This window comes from Hyaena hyaena, unplaced genomic scaffold, assembly GCF_003009895.1.
Source record: "Hyaena hyaena isolate Hyena2069 unplaced genomic scaffold, ASM300989v1 scaffold_645, whole genome shotgun sequence".
Taxonomy (NCBI): Eukaryota; Metazoa; Chordata; class Mammalia; order Carnivora; family Hyaenidae; genus Hyaena; species Hyaena hyaena.
The window spans coordinates 746320-763716 of record NW_024081272.1 but is presented as its reverse complement, the minus strand read 5'-3'; the positions used below and the strand labels follow the sequence as shown (position 1 = coordinate 763716).

General features: G+C 37.0%; 1 protein-coding gene across 7 annotated transcripts in view; it reads left to right on the top strand.

Moving 5' to 3' along the window:
* NEDD4 (NEDD4 E3 ubiquitin protein ligase) overlaps positions 1 to 17397 on the top strand; it is a 136840-nt gene that overhangs the window by 102361 nt on the left and 17082 nt on the right. For 6 of the 7 annotated variants that reach the window (XM_039216563.1, XM_039216566.1, XM_039216565.1 and 3 more), the window contains 9 exons: positions 4527 to 4693; positions 6782 to 6899; positions 6991 to 7158; positions 10216 to 10281; positions 12840 to 12959; positions 14410 to 14610; positions 15917 to 15997; positions 16219 to 16273; positions 16369 to 16427. In XM_039216563.1, coding sequence (XP_039072494.1) covers positions 4527 to 4693; positions 6782 to 6899; positions 6991 to 7158; positions 10216 to 10281; positions 12840 to 12959; positions 14410 to 14610; positions 15917 to 15997; positions 16219 to 16273; positions 16369 to 16427 — 1035 coding nt within the window. The remainder of the gene's footprint in view (positions 1 to 4526; positions 4694 to 6781; positions 6900 to 6990; positions 7159 to 10215; positions 10282 to 12839; positions 12960 to 14409; positions 14611 to 15916; positions 15998 to 16218; positions 16274 to 16368; positions 16428 to 17397) is intronic. The other variant, XM_039216561.1, reaches the window with a different exon arrangement.

Genomic DNA, 17397 nt, shown 5'->3' with positions numbered 1-17397 from the left:
GGTTAGGTCTCCAGAAGAAGTGTGAACATAAGGGACCTCCCAAACACTGGACGCTACCTCAGATACCCATATACCTTGGGACAGAAAGCTTGAGAACAAGCCACCTTTTGCAACAGGGCTTTCTGGGCATTTTTTTATATGCACTGATAAGATTTTACTTTGTGGGAGAAATCTGTAATAATAGAAGGAAAAAAATTATTTAAATCACAGAATATACTTAACCTTTATTTGGGCAATCAAAAAACTTGGTATCCTCTCTTAAGGCTGTATTTGTTTATTTGATTACCTTTTCTTTTCTAGTTTTTCTCTAGCTTATCATATAATAATCACTTTTTAAAAATTCAAGGTATTTATTAGCTCGAAGTTTTGCTACCTGGCATTTTGGTGCACGGGGTATCTGCATAATGGAATTCTGTTTGAAATGAAGGATGCCTGCTATAAAGAAAGCAAATTCTTTATTTAGTAACTTAAAAAAACTTAACAGCATTTCAGTTCAGCGTTTCAGTAACCTGCTCCAAGTTTTGCCCACACACACATATCATAGGTACCTTATTCACAGTTCAGTGTCTGTGGGTAGAGTCCTTCACTTCATTTTGTGGCCTCAGGTCTCAATGTTTGAGTTCCCTCAGAATGCACCTTATAATTTCAGTAGATGTAAGCATGTAGAAGTTTATTTATGAAAGGCACTAGGAATTCAAACACATGAGTCTATGCTTATTTATCTTCTGTGTAGCTAATGACCAGAGAAGTCTTGTCTTTGACATCTAGCTTGTGACTGAATATATAAAAGTCTACTATTTAAAGAAAAACAATTGGCATTTTCAAAATGCCAGGCAATTTGTATTCCTTAGTATGTCAAAGTCTAGCTGTAATAGATTATTGTTTAACATTTGATTTTTGTACCCTTTGCAACTTTAGATTTAGTTGTACATATTTTACAAGATTAACATATAATATAATGTGTGTTGTAGTTCTAAATGCTTTCTTTCTGATCTTTGACTCCATTAAGTTGTTGGCAATCACACACTAACTTATCAGTAATTAAACAACAGTGATACTTAGAAAATATTTCATGAAGAGTATTAGCTGATACATGTTTAATAGGGAGACATTCTATACAAAAAAAGAAGAAGAAAACTCAGTCTTTCTAAACAGTGTTCAAACGTATAACTGCATTTCCTCAAACTTGAAACAAGTTTTTAAAAAATGGGCCTTCAATTAAATTAGCTTTTCTCCTTCTCAAGTTAACTTAGAAAGCATAAATACATTAAGTAGACCTTTAAGAGAGAAATCTTTAAGAAGATTTTAAAGAAATAATCTTGGGGTGCCTGGGTGGCTTGGCTGGTTAAGAAACTGACTGTTGGTTCTGCTTAGGTCGTGATCTTGCCATTTGTGGGATCAAGCCCTGTATTGAGCTCTGTGCTGACAGCACGGAGTCTGCTTGGAATTCTCTCTCTCCCTCTCTCTCTGCCCTTTCCCCACTTGGTCTCTCCCCCCAATAAATAAACATTAAAAAAATAAATAATATTGTGGTACCATTTTCTGAGCTCTAAACATTTTTACAATCCTTTACAGCAAGAATGAGGACCCTTTTGTTAATAAATTTCATTAATTGACAGAAAAATAATCAATGACCATATTTTTAAAAACAACCTTTTTTCAAGAGAGCAAAGTATAAAAATTCAACTCACGTACTTTTAAAATAGAGACCTGAGAACTAAAATTCGATTTAATATATACAAGACTAATTTTTAGGTATGTAAATCCTGTATTATGATCATTTAAAGAAATGGAGAGAGAAAAGGAAGGAAGGTAAACATAGATGGAGAGAAAAAAAGGATAAAGAGAAAGAAGAGAATGGAGTAATAAAAAGAAAGAAGTGAAATTAAAGAGATGTTGCTTCCATAGAAGAGGTAAAAAGGGGGTTTCCTGGGTGGCCTCCACTTTGGCTCAGGTCATGATCTCACAGTCCGTGGGTTCTATCCTGCTTCAGATTCTGTCTCCTCTCTCTGACCCTCCCCCGCTTGCTCGCTCTCTCTGTCTCTCAAAATAAAAAAGACATAAATTTCTTTTTTAAAAAGAAGAGGATGGGGCGCCTGGGTGGCTTAGTCGGTTAAGCGTCCGACTTTCGCTTAGGTCATGATCTCGCGGTTCGTGGGTTCGGGCCCCGCGTCGGGCTCTGTGCTGACTGCCAGCTTAGAGCCTGGAGCCTGTTTTGGGTTCTGTGTCTCCCTCTCTCTCTGACCCTCCCCTGTTCACGCTGCCTCTCTCTCTCAGAAATAAATAAAACATAAAAAAAAAAATAAAAAAAAAAGAGGTAAAAAGGAAAAAAAATAAGAGTAAGAAAGAAAAGGAGTGAATTTTACTTCCCATCCAGATCCCTGTTTTCCAGAAAAATTCTTTGTTTTCCTCTCTCCATACCCACTGCCCACCTTGTTCACCTTCTGTCCTGCTTCAGTCTAGAGCCCTCCCACCAGACCAGCCAGACGTCAGCCTTGCTGCAGAAATTCCCATCCTTTTCTCCCTGATGTCAGAAAATATTCCTTTCCTTCCCAGCTCTTCTCCCTGATCCTTTCTCATCAGATTTTGCCTTCCAACATTAAAGAATTCCCTTCCACTTTCTAAGCCATCAGCTGGCTGGCAAACAACAATCCTTCAGTGCCAGATCCCCACCCAGTGCCTCGAAAGAAAGACTGTATATATTAAGGAAATTATTTTCTTGCCTGTTAACTATGGTATCAAGTATGTTTCCTAGTTTCCCATTTTTCTTTCCACTTTGATTTGGTAGTTTTTTTCATGTACAAATTTGGGAGTTTTGTAGTCAAGTTTATCAATCTTCCTTTTTGTATTTAAAGGCTCCCCCACTCTTAGAATATATTTTTTAAATCCCCCAAGCTTTGTTATAATACATGTTGTTTTTACTTTCTAACATTTAAACATTGCTTAGTCTATAACATCCTGGTAGAAGGTAGCAACCCAGATAATTTTTTTCTAAGTAATTTGCCTATATTCCCACAAGTCTGAAATATCCTTATCATATCCTAAATTCCTATAAATTTGAGTCTCTTTGTGAGATTTCTAATTCATTATATTGAGCCGTCTGTCCATGTGTGTACCAATTATTGTGGTATGTAATATAATTTATTCAGTAGGGTTAATCTTCACTCCTTTTTTTTAAGCTTTATAGAGTTTTTAATTTTTTTTTAAGTTTATTCATTTATTTTTGAGAGAGTGCGCATGCATGCACGTGAGTGGGGTAGGGGCGGAGAGAGAGAGAGAGAGAGAGAGAGAGAGAACCCCAAGCAGGCTCCGTACTGACTCAGGGTCCACTCTCACCAACCATGAGATTATCGAGTAAGAAGCTTAACCACTTGAGCCACCCAGGCACTCCTTTATTTTTCTTTAGAATTGTGCTGGTTATTCTTGCTTGTTTGTGTTTCTGTTTGAACTTGAGAGTTGCCTTGTCCCATTATTTTTAAAAATCTGTAACGTAGTTTTATCGGCATCTTGGCAACTTTATATATTAACTTGGGGAGAATTTACACCTTCGTGAGACTGAGTCTTCCTAACCAAGATCATATTATATCTTTTCATTCATTCAGGTCTTTCTTTATGTCTCTTTTGGAGAATTTTTAAGTTTTTCTTCACTCATTTATTTCTCCCTTCATAGCCTTATTTAGTAGGACCTTTCACTACTGCCTCTTCTGTTAGGAGGTTCCTTATATAAAAATATGCCATTAACTTATCACCCTTTCAAGTAATTCCTTACCCTAATCTCCATAGCTTAAGCTTCATGTATATTTGCCCCTCACTGTATCAGAGGAAATTTCCAATGCCTTCTTGTCATTTAAACAACACAAAGAAAACAAACAAAACTATTTCTTTGGCTGTTTTATGACCTGACCAAAGTGCCTTTCCATGGTCCATAGGAGAATGAGAAAAATCAGACTGGAGAATCATAATGGATTTTCAGTTATTAGAGAGTTGACTGTAGCAATTATTTCTACATTATTTGCCTTTCCTGCCATGCCTATACATATTTGAGCTTCGTTTATTGATGTTTTTTTTCAGGTCTCCAATAGTTGTTGATTTCCATTATAAACAATGTGCTTTCTCTGGAGGAAAGACAGAATTCATGTCCTTCATTTATTTGCTTATAATTTATAGAATAGCCTAGGGTTACATTAGTTTAAACTGTTTCTCAGTTTCTCAATGGTTTCCATAATTATCTGTTTATTTAGAAGTTTTTCTGTCTTTTTTTTTCCTATTAGGTATGTTTTAAAACTTATTTGAAAAAAGTTAAAAATTTCAAGCAGAGCTTAAATGTTATTATTTTGTCAGAAAAAAAACCTTCATTATCATAAAATATTCATATTATGGTCTTAAAGATAGTCACTGTGCAAATTCTGTCCTTGCATAATTTCTGGAACTGGTCATACTAAATCTCTTTTTAAATTTCCTCCAGCATAATTTATAAGGTGAAAAACATCAAGCATAAACTTAATTGTTACCACTCTCGTTTTCAGCCTGGCTGGGTTGTTTTGGACCAACCGGATGCTGCTTGCCATTTGCAGCAGCAACAAGAACCTTCTCCTCTACCTCCAGGATGGGAAGAGAGGCAGGATATTCTTGGAAGGACCTACTATGTAAACCATGAATCTAGAAGAACACAGTGGAAAAGACCAACCCCTCAGTATGTGCTGGTGACTTTCACAGTTGTAATCTGAATACATTTTGACCACAGATTTTCATTTTGAAGTCATATCTCAAATGGATTCATAATAGTATAGGGGTCCATTAACTCTAAAAATATGAGGATTTTTATGGTTCGGGACTTTCAAAATGCCATTCTGTTTCTTTTATTAAGTTTAATTTGATGATATTCAAAATTACTTGAGTCCAAATGCCACTCTTCTAATTGCTTCTTTATTTTTAATTACTTTATAGCCACAGAAGGATACATTTTTCTATTCAGACTGGTTTAGAAAATGTTAGAAATTTTTGTAGTTTGTTACTAACGCATAATAAACTGTTAACTTCTACAATACACTATTTTGAAATATACTTCTAAATATACTTGTAAAATATGGAGGGCTGAATAACAAGCGTCTTCTGTTAAACACTCATTTGCCAGTCTGGTCAATGTATACATAATTTCTGTTGCACACAGATCAAGGATAGAATGACCTTTGAGGTATTCTAATTGATGTCTCCTCAGTGATATTTTTCTTTTATTATCATCAGACTATATATTTATAAATACACATTCACAAATGTCCCATTACATTTATTATCAGATACCCTTTCATTTCTCCTCTCTTATAGCCTATGAAGGCTTTCTTTAGTCTTCTACTTAAAAAAAAAATTTTTTTAATATTTATTTATTTTTGAGACAGAGAGAGACAGAGCATGAGTGGAGGAGGGACAGAGAGAGAGGGACACACAGAATCTGAAACAGGCTCTGAGCTGTCAGCACAGAGTCCAATGCAGGACTTGAACCCATGAACTCTGAGATCACGACCTGAGCCAGTCAGACACCTAACTGACTGAGCCACCCAGGCTCCCCTTTAGCCTTCTACTTTTTGACAGAGACTTAAAATTTTCTTATTTGTCCATTAACCTTCTAATTTTGGGCTTTGGTATTTTGTGTCTGATACAGTCCAAGCACTTTCATAGATATTTTCTGTTCTCAGATCCTTCTAAAGTAAATCAGTGATCATAGTTCTTCATGGCACAGAGGCATCAATCTCTGTAGAGACCTGTACAGATTGGAAATCTGAAGACACTATAGAAATCTACAAAATCATCCTACTGCATACCTCAGTACTATGCAAGCCTGACTTGAGCAGAAAACATTTCTTTCACTATCATTAATGTCATTTTCAGCTAGCCTAAATCACATATATGGGGGGAAAACCTGAAGCATTCCCTTAAGACCATCTGTCAAAATGACATTTTCTTCAGCAATAGTATAATAAGAACTGATCTTTCAACTATCCTGGGCTCATATGGCATTAAATAAATTAACAATAATTTTGTTATTAAATATTTGTATAAAACTCTTGATCTGATGGCCTGGTTGTAGTAAATGCAAATAGCTAGAATACTAAAACTAATTAATGGGGTAATGGTGTTCAGTCTGATTTATATAACTTTCCTAAACCCAGACACACCTTTACTATTATAATTTTTCAGACCAGGCCTATTTCTGTAAATGATCAAAACCAGATACTATTTAATCTGTAATCTATTAAGTTTTTAATTACAATGTTTCTTATATGATCTTTCATTTTTCCCTCTAGTATGGGGAACTCAACTCTTGGCTTAAGATTGATTCTCGAAAATGTTACTGTCTGATTCATGAAGTTGTATAAGTAATTCTTAAAGTTTCTTTTTTATAATCTCTCTAGAACTACTTTAGATTTTACACATATAATAATAAGGCAAAATAATAATATAATAAAATTATTTATGAATCTCTCAGGTATATTTATTCAACAAATATTTTTTAGTTCCCTTCTATGTCATACATTATTGTATACGCATGGTGATGAAGTAAAATATCAAAGTCAGACATGTCACACATTTTCACAAAATGCTAATTCCATAAGGTGGTTTGAAGATTCCAAAGTGCCCATGACCTAGTCTGTGCATGTTGAAATAGCCTTGGCCGAGACAGTGAATTCTGATATGAGGTATTTTTTTTAATAGTCACTCCATCTGTGACTCTCATTTTAACTGTCTTCAGACATGGATGATGGCTTGTATATCTCTAATACAGGGACAGCCTAACAGATGCTGAGAATGGGAATATTCAGCTGCAGGCACAACGTGCGTTTACCACCAGGCGGCAAATATCTGAGGAGACAGAAAGTGTTGATAATCGAGAGTCTTCTGAGGTAGAAATGATTTTCTTGTTCTTATTGATAGACACATGTTAAAGCAATAGATTAAAATATATGTGGCTTAAGATTATTCTGTTTATTTTAGAGCTGGGAAATTATAAGAGAAGATGAAGCCACCACGGATAGCAGTCAGGCCTTCCCATCACCTCCAGCATCAAATAACTTGGATGTTCAGACTCATCTTGTAGAAGAATTGAATGCCAGACTCACTTTTTGTAGAAATTCAGCCACCGGACAGCCAGTATCCAGCTCAGTAAGATGCTCTTAGATGTTGTACCTTCAGGATTTTATATTATATGTGTTATTCAGTTCAGTATCTAACATTTACATGAAACTTTGTAAGTATTACAAAATGTAAATTTTGTAAAATTTTATCCCTGGTTTTATTGAGATGTAACTGACAGACATTTTACTAGTCTAAGGTATACAACATAATGATTTAATATATGTATACATTATGGCAAAATTATTACCACACTAAGCCTAGGTAGCATTCATCACCTCTCATAGCTACAAAATGTTTTTCTTGTGATAAGAAAAATGTTGTCTTAAATGGCATGTAATAACGTGTTAGGGACTTTAGGACTTTACAGTATGGTCATGTTTCAAATATCTCCACTAATAGTATGGAGCAGAGTCATGGACAATCCAAATGCTCATTGGAGTCTAAATGTCCATTACATAAAACAGTGCCTTCCAGCCAGAGAGTCCCAGGAACACACTTGTAATTTAACAATTTAGGTTTATTACTGATTTCAGTAAAGAGAACACACACCATGAGTGTCTCTATAAGAGAATGTTAGGAAAGACTTGAAGGATTTGAGTTCATGTTAGGCGATTTTGAGGAAGGTTTAAGGAAGTAGGATTTTGTTCTGCATTGAATGCTGTCAAGAAGCAGGGGTGATTCTGTGATTGGTATCTCACATCTTATGTACAGCGAGGCTAAAGCTATAATTAGTAAAAAAAGCAGCAGTCACTCATATTTGCCAATAGAGAGATGTTTAGTATTTTGTGGCTTGGACAGTGTTTGTGTTTTGTCTGTGTCCAGGAATGATTGCAAAGTGGTCTTGATTTTGTCTTGACCCTACTGATGGGTGCTAGGCCAAGTCCTGCCTGTCAGGGGCTACTTTTCATCTTCTCAGTTATACCACATCTGTCACTGGCACACGTGTGTGAATAAGAGCCAAGGTACTTTGACTAAACAGGGGAATAGATGGTATTGTCTCTCCAGCAACCACTATCAAAATTGGTACCCATGGAGTTCAGAGGCTAATATTCAAACAGACACTGCCATGATGAGATCTCTGTGTCCAGTTCTCTCAGGTGTATCATCAAGGGAGACCTTTCAGTGGAAGACAGAGATTATTCTCTGAGGATCTATAGTCATGTCTAGTTGGCGTTTCCCCACTTTCATTCGATCAGTAAATGTTTATTGAGGGCTACTATATGCAAGGCATTGTGTGCTGGCTAAAGTATCAGCACACAGCCAGGCCTGTTGGTTTAAGTATTGCCTGTGGTTGCTTTCTCATTACACTGACGGAACTGAGGAGTTTGTAACAGTTCTGTATGGTCCACAAAAAAAGATTTACCATCTGGACCATACCAGAAAAAGTTTGCTGACTTCTGTGTTAGCATCTTCTTCAAGAAACTTCAGTGTAGGTAGTTCTGTATAAATACCTCTGTGAATATCCGAGAGCAGATCGAACTTCCTGCTCCCTTTCCCTCCTCTCTTCCACCTGACTATTCTATCTTCCACTTATTTCATTTTATTTTTTCATCAGAGGCATGGGAATGGTCAAGACATAGAGGATAATCCATACTGATTTGCTGGTGATAAATCACAGAAGCTCCTGTTCCCTTTCCTTCAATTATTTTGTTTATTTATAAAAGTAACACATGGCATTCATACAATGGAATACTATGCAGCCATGAAAAGAATGAAGTGGCTTTGAATGTACATGTTGTATGGACATATTGGTCACTGAAAAACAGGAAGGTACAGAGCAGTGTGTTTGATATGCTACCCTTTCTGTAAATTTTCTACATGACAAAATAAATAGGTGTATCATATTTCTTGAAGATAAAACAGGAAACTGCTAATGTTCGTCATCTCTGAAGAGAGGAACAGAATGAGCAGGATGCGTGTTTTGTGTACTTTCTGAATTTCATGCCATGTGCATAATAATTTTTTTTAATTTATTATTGGGACACCTGGGCGGCTCAGTTGATAAAACATCTGACTGGCTTAGGTCATGATCTCCTGATTCACAGGTTCAAGCCCCACATTGGGCTCTGTGATGAGAGTTCAGAGCCTGAACCCTGCCTTCAGATTCTGTGTCTCCCTTTCTCTCTGCCCCTCCCCTGCTCATGCCCTGTCTCTCTTTCTCTATCTCTCTCAAAAAATAAACACTTAAAAAATTAAAAAGTAATAATGATTTAATATTTCAAAGTTTTCTATGGTCACAGTTAAAAATTCAAACAGTATTGAAATATAATATAAAAATCAATCTTCCATCTTACCTCTAGCATATGCTCCCTCAGTTGCTGTTAATGGTTTGGCATATATTATGCTTAACATTTTCTATATATTTATAAACATATATGTACACACATATATTATTATATCATTTTTTAACCTGAGATCATCTTTTTCACTGTTCTGTTATAAACATTGGACCATTTCAGTAAATGTAGATATACTCGTTTTAAAACTAACAAAGAAGTGGGGTGGCTGGGTGGCTCAATCGGTTAAGCAGCTGACTCCTGAATTTCAGTTCAGGTCATGATCTCACAGTTTGTGAGTTAAAGCCCTGCATCAGGCTCTGCACTCACAGTGTGAAGCCTGCTTGGGATTCTCTCTCCTCCTCTCTGCCCCTCCCCTACTCTCTCTCTCTCTCAAAATCAAAATATAATTAAAAAAAAATTAAACTAACAAAGAAGAATTATCAAACATCATTCCAGTGTGCAAGTAACCTTTAATATATTTCACTAGTCTCCTATTTTTTATTTTTTTACATTTATTTATTTTTGAGAGACAGAGTGAGATAGAGAATGAGCAGGGAAAGGGCAGAGAGAAAAGGAGACACAGAATCCCAAGCAGGCTCCAGGCTCTGAGCAAGCTGTCAGCACAGAGCCCGATACGGGAACATATATTTGGCACACGGGTGGTATCAAGCACCCATTGCCTTGACACAGAGTCTCCACACCACTGTTCCTTCTACCCCCTCAGTCCCCTCCCCCCATTACCTTATCTGTCATTCAGAGAGAAATCACAAGCCTAAAGCTATTGTCGCTTTTCCTGTTTTATAAGAATCATTCCAGCAGAAGAGGCAGCTTACAAGCCTATACTTTTGAGGAGCAGCCTACACTTCCTGTGGTGAGTTTTATCTTCTCCCCTCATTGTCAGTAAAAACAGGAAACTCAAAACCTTTTTTTCTTCTTTGGACACTGAATAGAAACATTTGACTGCCTAGCAGTGAACCAATCCAGTACAGAATCTAGGTTCTTAGAGATGAGGTTCAGGGGAGGGGAACTGGGGGAGGTAGACCTTTTAGAGATGAAATGGGGCAACTCTGTCCCCCACAGTAAGAAAGCAAGGTCTCTGCACTGGTGACTGTGGGTGATATCTGGGCTTTTCTGCTGTGGCACTGTGCTGGCTAGATGCGGTCTGCAGGCAGTGTATAATTCACATTTGTGTCCAGCTGCCTGTGCTCTGTGCACTGGCCCCTGCCACCAAGCAACAGTGCCTGCCCATACGTGAAGCGTCACATCAAGGCTCCGTCACATGGACGGGTATGCACTGGTATTGCCAAGCTCCGTGGCCAGGTTGGGTGGAGTTTATCAATCCTTTGCTCTCCTTTCCCTTCAGACTTGTGCCCACGTCCACTGAGGCCTTCTGCCTCCTTCTCAGATCTTAACAGCCCCATGCCTGGACTGCTGACCCCCTTTTGGTCTCCCACCCTCGTCCTTTTCCTGGCTCAACTCTCAATACTTTTATCTCCCCTTTACACAGCCCTTGCTTGTGTTTGAAACCAAATGAAAACGCCCAGGTTCCCAGCCCCTTCAGCCTACCGTCCTCCTCATCCACCCACAGAAACCTCTGGCTACCTTCACCCCTGTCCCTGCTTTTTCTTCCAAACAGTCTGCCCCCTTTCCTGATCCTCTCCCTTCTCTGTGTCTTATGCATTCCATTTCCCCACTTACAATGTCTCACCTTTTTTCACCAATTGTAATTTTGAATGGCAGTCTATACATTATTTTTGAAAAGTGAGGATTGTTTTTGCTTTTATGGAAATTCCAGCATGGGGATGCAGAGAGGCTCAAAATTCCTTGAACCAAGAGTGGCTCATCCATCTAAAAAGGTGGCCCTGCACGAATAGAGGGACACAGTCCCATGCTGAGGAAGGAGGGGGGCCACGTACCTGTGCAATTGGCCCAGTCAGTATTGACCCTCTACAAGAGAGAAGATGCCACAGAAAGACTGCCCTCACCAGCGTCATTCTCACTGTTGCCATTTGCCTGGCCTCCTCCACTAGGTGGGAGCCTGCTTAAGTGGAAATCCATGGTATTTTTCCCTCTGTGTCGTAATGTCCTTCTACAAGGAAAATGTTGCATTTCTAACTGACTGACAGGCATTCATCCTAGAAACAATGTTAGTGCATTAGATGAGCAGCACAATCTAGAGATGATTTATATTCATCTGTACTTACATCTATTTCTATTTTTATTTGTACTAGAAAGGTGATTTCCATACCTTTTTCTTCTCAATACATTGATAAGGGTTTTTTTTAAAAACAGTTTTCATGATATATAATCTGCATACCATAAAATCCCCTCATTTTTAAGTGTACAAATAAAGGAATTTTAGTAAATTTCTACAGTTGTGTTAACATCACCACAATTCAAGTTTAAGAACCCTTCATCACCCCAAAAAGTTCCCTCAGTCCCAGCATCTGCTTCCCGGCCAGGTAACTACTCATCTACTTTCTGGAGCTACACTTTTACCTTTTCTAGAAATTTCTTATATGTGGAATCATCCAGTATTGTAGTTTGATGTCTGGCCTCTTTCATTTAATATGATGTTTCTGAGATTTAACCATGCTATGGCTGGATATCTCAGTAGTTCATGATATTCTATTGTGTAGATGTATCTACTACATTTCATTCATCTACCCAGCAGCTGTTGGGCCTTTGTAAAACTGAGCAACTTTAAATTCCATTATTTTGTAGACTTAATAGCTCATCATTACTGTCAGCAATGTATATCTAGCCCTGGTGTGTCTAGGGACAGTGTATCTGGTAAATAGACCAGTCGTAATAGTTTTTATGTATAAGACACTTTGAGGAACCAGGCCAAACCTTGAAGAATCCAAAATGGAAGACCAAATTTGGACTATTTTGAGTAAATCTGGAAATAATCAAATCTCTTTGTTTATTAGTAATAACTCCTAAGTAGCAACTTCCCAGCCCTTACAGAAAGAAAGCCAGGGTAATTTTGACTCAGCACACATGGGTGATAAATTCTGTAGTTAGACTACCTAGTTCAGATCTCAGCTCCAAATTAGCAATGTATCTGTTAGGAAATTACCCCCAGTGTTCTAAGCTTCAGTTTCCTTGTAAATAAAAATGGGCCACTAATAGCAATTATCTCATTAAGATTTGTGTGGAGGTTAAATGACAGGATCTGTGTTAAAGCATTTAGTGTGTGATCATCATTGCTGTCATGTTTTATTAATGTTGGTACAACGTTCATCATCATGGCCTGTTCTGTTCTTTTTTTAAGTAAAATGTTTTACAATTCATCTCATACACCTTAAAATATAAGTTAAAACTCTATTCATTTTAAAGAGAGATAGCAGTGAAAATAGGAGGTGGTCCTTTTAAAAGGATTGTTTTTTAATTGATATTCAGTTTTCCTGTTCTTCTTCACTTTAGCTTTTGCCTACTTCATCTGGATTACCACCAGGTTGGGAAGAAAAACAAGATGAAAGAGGAAGATCGTATTATGTAGATCACAATTCCAGAACTACTACTTGGACAAAGCCCACTTCACAGGTACCCTGCAATCTATCTGTTAACTTGTTTTCTTACATAGCCATCACATTCCTATGGAAGCTATTACATCACTTTGTAGTATATACTGGACACTGCTAGCATCTTCTAATTGTTGGCGAGCATCAGTGCTACGATTTCCTACAGAGCTCCAATACACATGGTTACCACTTGTTACCATGTAAAACAAGTCCAACTGGGAATAAAAGGACAGAGTAAATGATTTTGGTCGATTGGATCATTTTGTAATTTAAATGCTTAAAGATCATTATTTCTCTAAAAGATAATCTTAGTGATCAGGAGCTGTTCAAGAAATTCGTGACAGTGACATTTTGTTCTGGGCAACAGTGAGTGCCTTTTGTGATATTTCCTTATAAGTGTTTAGAAAAAAATTTTATTTTATCTTTTTTTTAAAGTTTATCTTATCACCATTTCTCTTACTGAGAAATTTTTTAACACTGAAGAGTACACAGAATAATAGGGCAAATACCCGTCTTCTTAACACCCAGAATTTACTGCCATATTTGTTTCTAGACATTTTAATTTTTAAGGTAAAATCTTATATCAGATAAAAAACCAAATTTGTTTTAGCCAAACACTTGGTCTACCCAGAGGGAAGCACCATCTTAAGTCTGTTGGGTATTCTTTCAGTATGTATGTATGTATGTATGTATGTATGTATGTATTTAATTTTCTATTTTGGCTTAAACAAACAGAAATTTCCTTCTTCTAGTTCTGGAGGCTGGAAGGCTGAGTTGAGAGTGCAGCAAGTTGGGTCCTGGGGAGGGCCCTCCTCTGAGCCGCAGACTTCTATCTTTTTGCATTGTCCTCCCACACTTCCTCCAGTCTCTTCTACACACTTACATAGAGAGCTAAACAATGCAAAGTAGTGTTATGTTCCTGTGTTTCAAATTTTGCCAAGATGTCCTATTACGTAATTCTAAATCTTTTTTGTGCAACGTTGTTTTAAAATCCTATCCCTGCCCTTTAAATACTGATCCAGTGTGTTTCTTTTAACTACTGCCTAATATTTCATCATATGAATATATTACATTTCCATTATCCATTTCTACAGTGGGTATTTGCCATTCATTTTGCTTGCCCAGCATTTGAAGCCACTTCTGCATCTGGGGAATCCCCCACAATGTGTGTGTTTTGGGTAAGCGGAGACAACCTCCTCTAACTGGCACCATGGCTTCCCTTGCAGCTGGGGCACAGTCCCTCTGACCTAGCTTCCTCAGTACAGACGTGGACTGTCACACTGCCATCTTACGGGTCAAGAATTAGCTGAGAAATTATAAAAGTTATTTTAAAAACAAAGTTTGACAAAACATTTTATGAGAGAAGTGAGTCTGCAATGTTTAGATCTATGTTTGCAGGCTGTTAGCTTTTAACCGCAGCCATTTGTGTGTTCTCTGTAAAACATGACAACATGACTTAATTAATGTGCTAGGCCACTGTGGAGACCGGTCAGCTGCAGCCCTGCCAGGGAACCACACGCCCACAACCACAAGTTCTCCTGAGTGATTCAGCACAACAGGTGACCCAGCCGGCTGAAATGGAGCAAGGATTCCTTCCTAAAGGCTGGGAAGTCCGGCACGCACCAAATGGGAGACCTTTCTTTATCGACCACAACACCAAAACTACTACCTGGGTAACTTAAATACTCTCTGGTCTGAATTTAGAACAACAATCTTAACTCTTACGTACAGTTCCCTATAGCCTTAAAGTGTGCATTAATATAACCTATATTTCCTACTGTTCATTTGAAGATACACTGAATTCTTAACAGTATTATTTCTACTCAAGATATATTTATGCCCATTTTTAATATTTTTAGGGTTTGTCATGGAAATACACTTACTTCCTGTTTTAAATTTCTTTTAACACAGTAGAATAAATGCTTAGAAAGATATTAAGTAATAATCCTTAACCTTAATATGTTGGTTTGTAGTTCCAAAGTACTTTTGAAACTGCATCTCATTTAATTCCCAGAAAACCTTGCGGAGGCTAGGTAGAATATTAGTTTTATTTTATTATTTTTTTTTTTTATTTTTTTAATGTTTATTTTTGAGAGAGAGAGACAGCGTGAGCAGGGGAGGGTCAGAGAGAGAGGGAGACACAGAATCTGAAGCAGGCTCCAGGCTGTGAGCTGTCAACACAGAGCCCGATGCGGGGCTCGAACCCACGAACCGTGAGATCATGACCTGAGCCGAAGCCGGACGCTTAACCGACTGAGCCACCCAGGCGCCCCAAATGAGTTTTATTTTAAAAGAAGCCTTAAAGTTGTTTTGTAGTTGACTCACCACTAATAGAAAACTTACAGAAAATCAGAAACAGATGACTAGATTTTGATTAATTAATTTACTTAAAAGATCAAAATACCTTAATGATACTAAAATACTTTAACAAATTACATAATAAAAGAATATTAAAGCAATAATATATATAAATTAACCCAAACATTGAATTTTGTTCTTTTTTTAGCAATTTGAATTGACTTTAATAACCTTTTTGAGCTTACCTTCCTAAGCTTTAAAAAATAAATTTAACACCTTGACAGACAGGTGCCAAAAAGCATGCTCAGGGCCTCAGTAATAACACATGGTCTAGTTTAATGTCCCTTTCATTCAGCAATTTTTATTTAGAGAAGAGACCTCTGTAGTGACACAATCCCTAAAGAATGGGGCAAAGTACTCTGAATGGTTTCCGTGAAAGAGATGAAGTGTAACACTGATCCTACTCTGAGATCTGAGAACTGAATATTGTAGCCTTCGAATGATACGTTTTAGACAGAGAAACTATCATTTCACAGTTGAAGCAAATGAAATAAAAGTAGACTTTTAAAAGAGAATATCTTAAATATCAATTGATATTAGAAAACATAGTAACAAACTTTCTTGATTTTAAAACGTGTGTGTGTGTTGGTTTTTTTTTTTTATTTACTCTACCAAAAAAAGGAAGATCCAAGACTGAAAATTCCAGCTCATCTGAGAGGAAAGATATCACTTGATTCTTCCAATGATTTGGGGCCTTTACCTGTAAGTTTGTAGAAATGCCAGCAATCTAACCCGTCTGTCTCCAACATTTTGTATTTTGGAATACGGTAGTTTTTCCACAACTATAAGTAGTGTTATTTTAAAATGTTGATGCCTTCTACTAAGAATGGAATATGGAAACTAACCATGAAACCAATGCCATTTTTTTACCCATACATCTAAAACCCTTTCCTAAAATAATTGAAATATATTTTTCATTATAGCCAGGATGGGAAGAAAGAACTCATACAGATGGAAGAATTTTCTATATAAATCACAGTATGTGCAATGAGACTTTTCATTACATAATTTTTTGTGATATTGAATGTTATGCAGGAGAATAAAGAACACTTTTTTTTTCTCTCCCTCTTCAGATATAAAAAGAACACAATGGGAAGATCCCCGGTTGCAGAGTGTAGCAATAACTGGACCAGTAAGTCTCTTTGTATCCGTATGCTCTGATGGGATTTTCCTCTCACCTGTCTTTTCAAGTGTGAATGGTCAAGGGTATAATCCCACAGACTTTGAGAGGAAGGCATGTCTGCAATTCTGTTTTCTCCCACTACCCCCACTCAAGGTCTCAATGGATTGAAAAGAGGTATAAACTCCTTGTCCTTATGCTTGCAATAGCTTTAGGAGACTAGTGAGCCAGGTAGCCAAATGCCAAGGCAGTGGGCCCCTGTCCTCAGGCTGGTACTTGCTTCTGCCTGAAAGAGAATTTTGGCAATCCTCAGCAGATCAGAGAGGAGCCAAGAATGTACCAGAGGAGAAAGTAGACAGCATCCTGTCAACTCCAGGGGCATGTGTTGAACTTTTTGGTAGAAATTACTATAAATGCTGGCCTGTAAAATACTCACATTTAAGTATAAATATTATTGTGTATAATGTTTATACTGCTCTTGAGTCAGTTTAATGATAGGAGAGTCATTTTCTTTTATACAGCTACTTGTTCCATTTTTAGTTTTTGAGATTTTAATTATTTTCTAATTCACAAAAACAAATGTAATTGAAGATCCAGTTCTTTCAGATTACTCTTTAGTCTCCATGTTTAGTCTTTTAAAATAATGGGTAAAAAAGGCAACTCCTCAGAGTTCAAGGAAAAAATACATTTTTCAAATTGCTCCCTTAAAGGAGAAATCACTTTGAAGTTCTCTTTAGAAATGGAAATTTTCATTTCTAATATTTCTCTACTTGGAAGAAATTTCCTGTTTCTGGCTTTTTGCATTTCAAGAATATTGCATGATGAAAATTACAGCCATGGGAATTGCTGAATACAATTTAATCTTAAACAGAGAAATTAAAAAATTTTAAGTTTTGTATTTGTTTTTCTGCAAATTAAACTTTTCTTTCCAAATATTCTCTTTTAATGCCTTTAACTTATGTTCATAAAATATCCAGAGGGG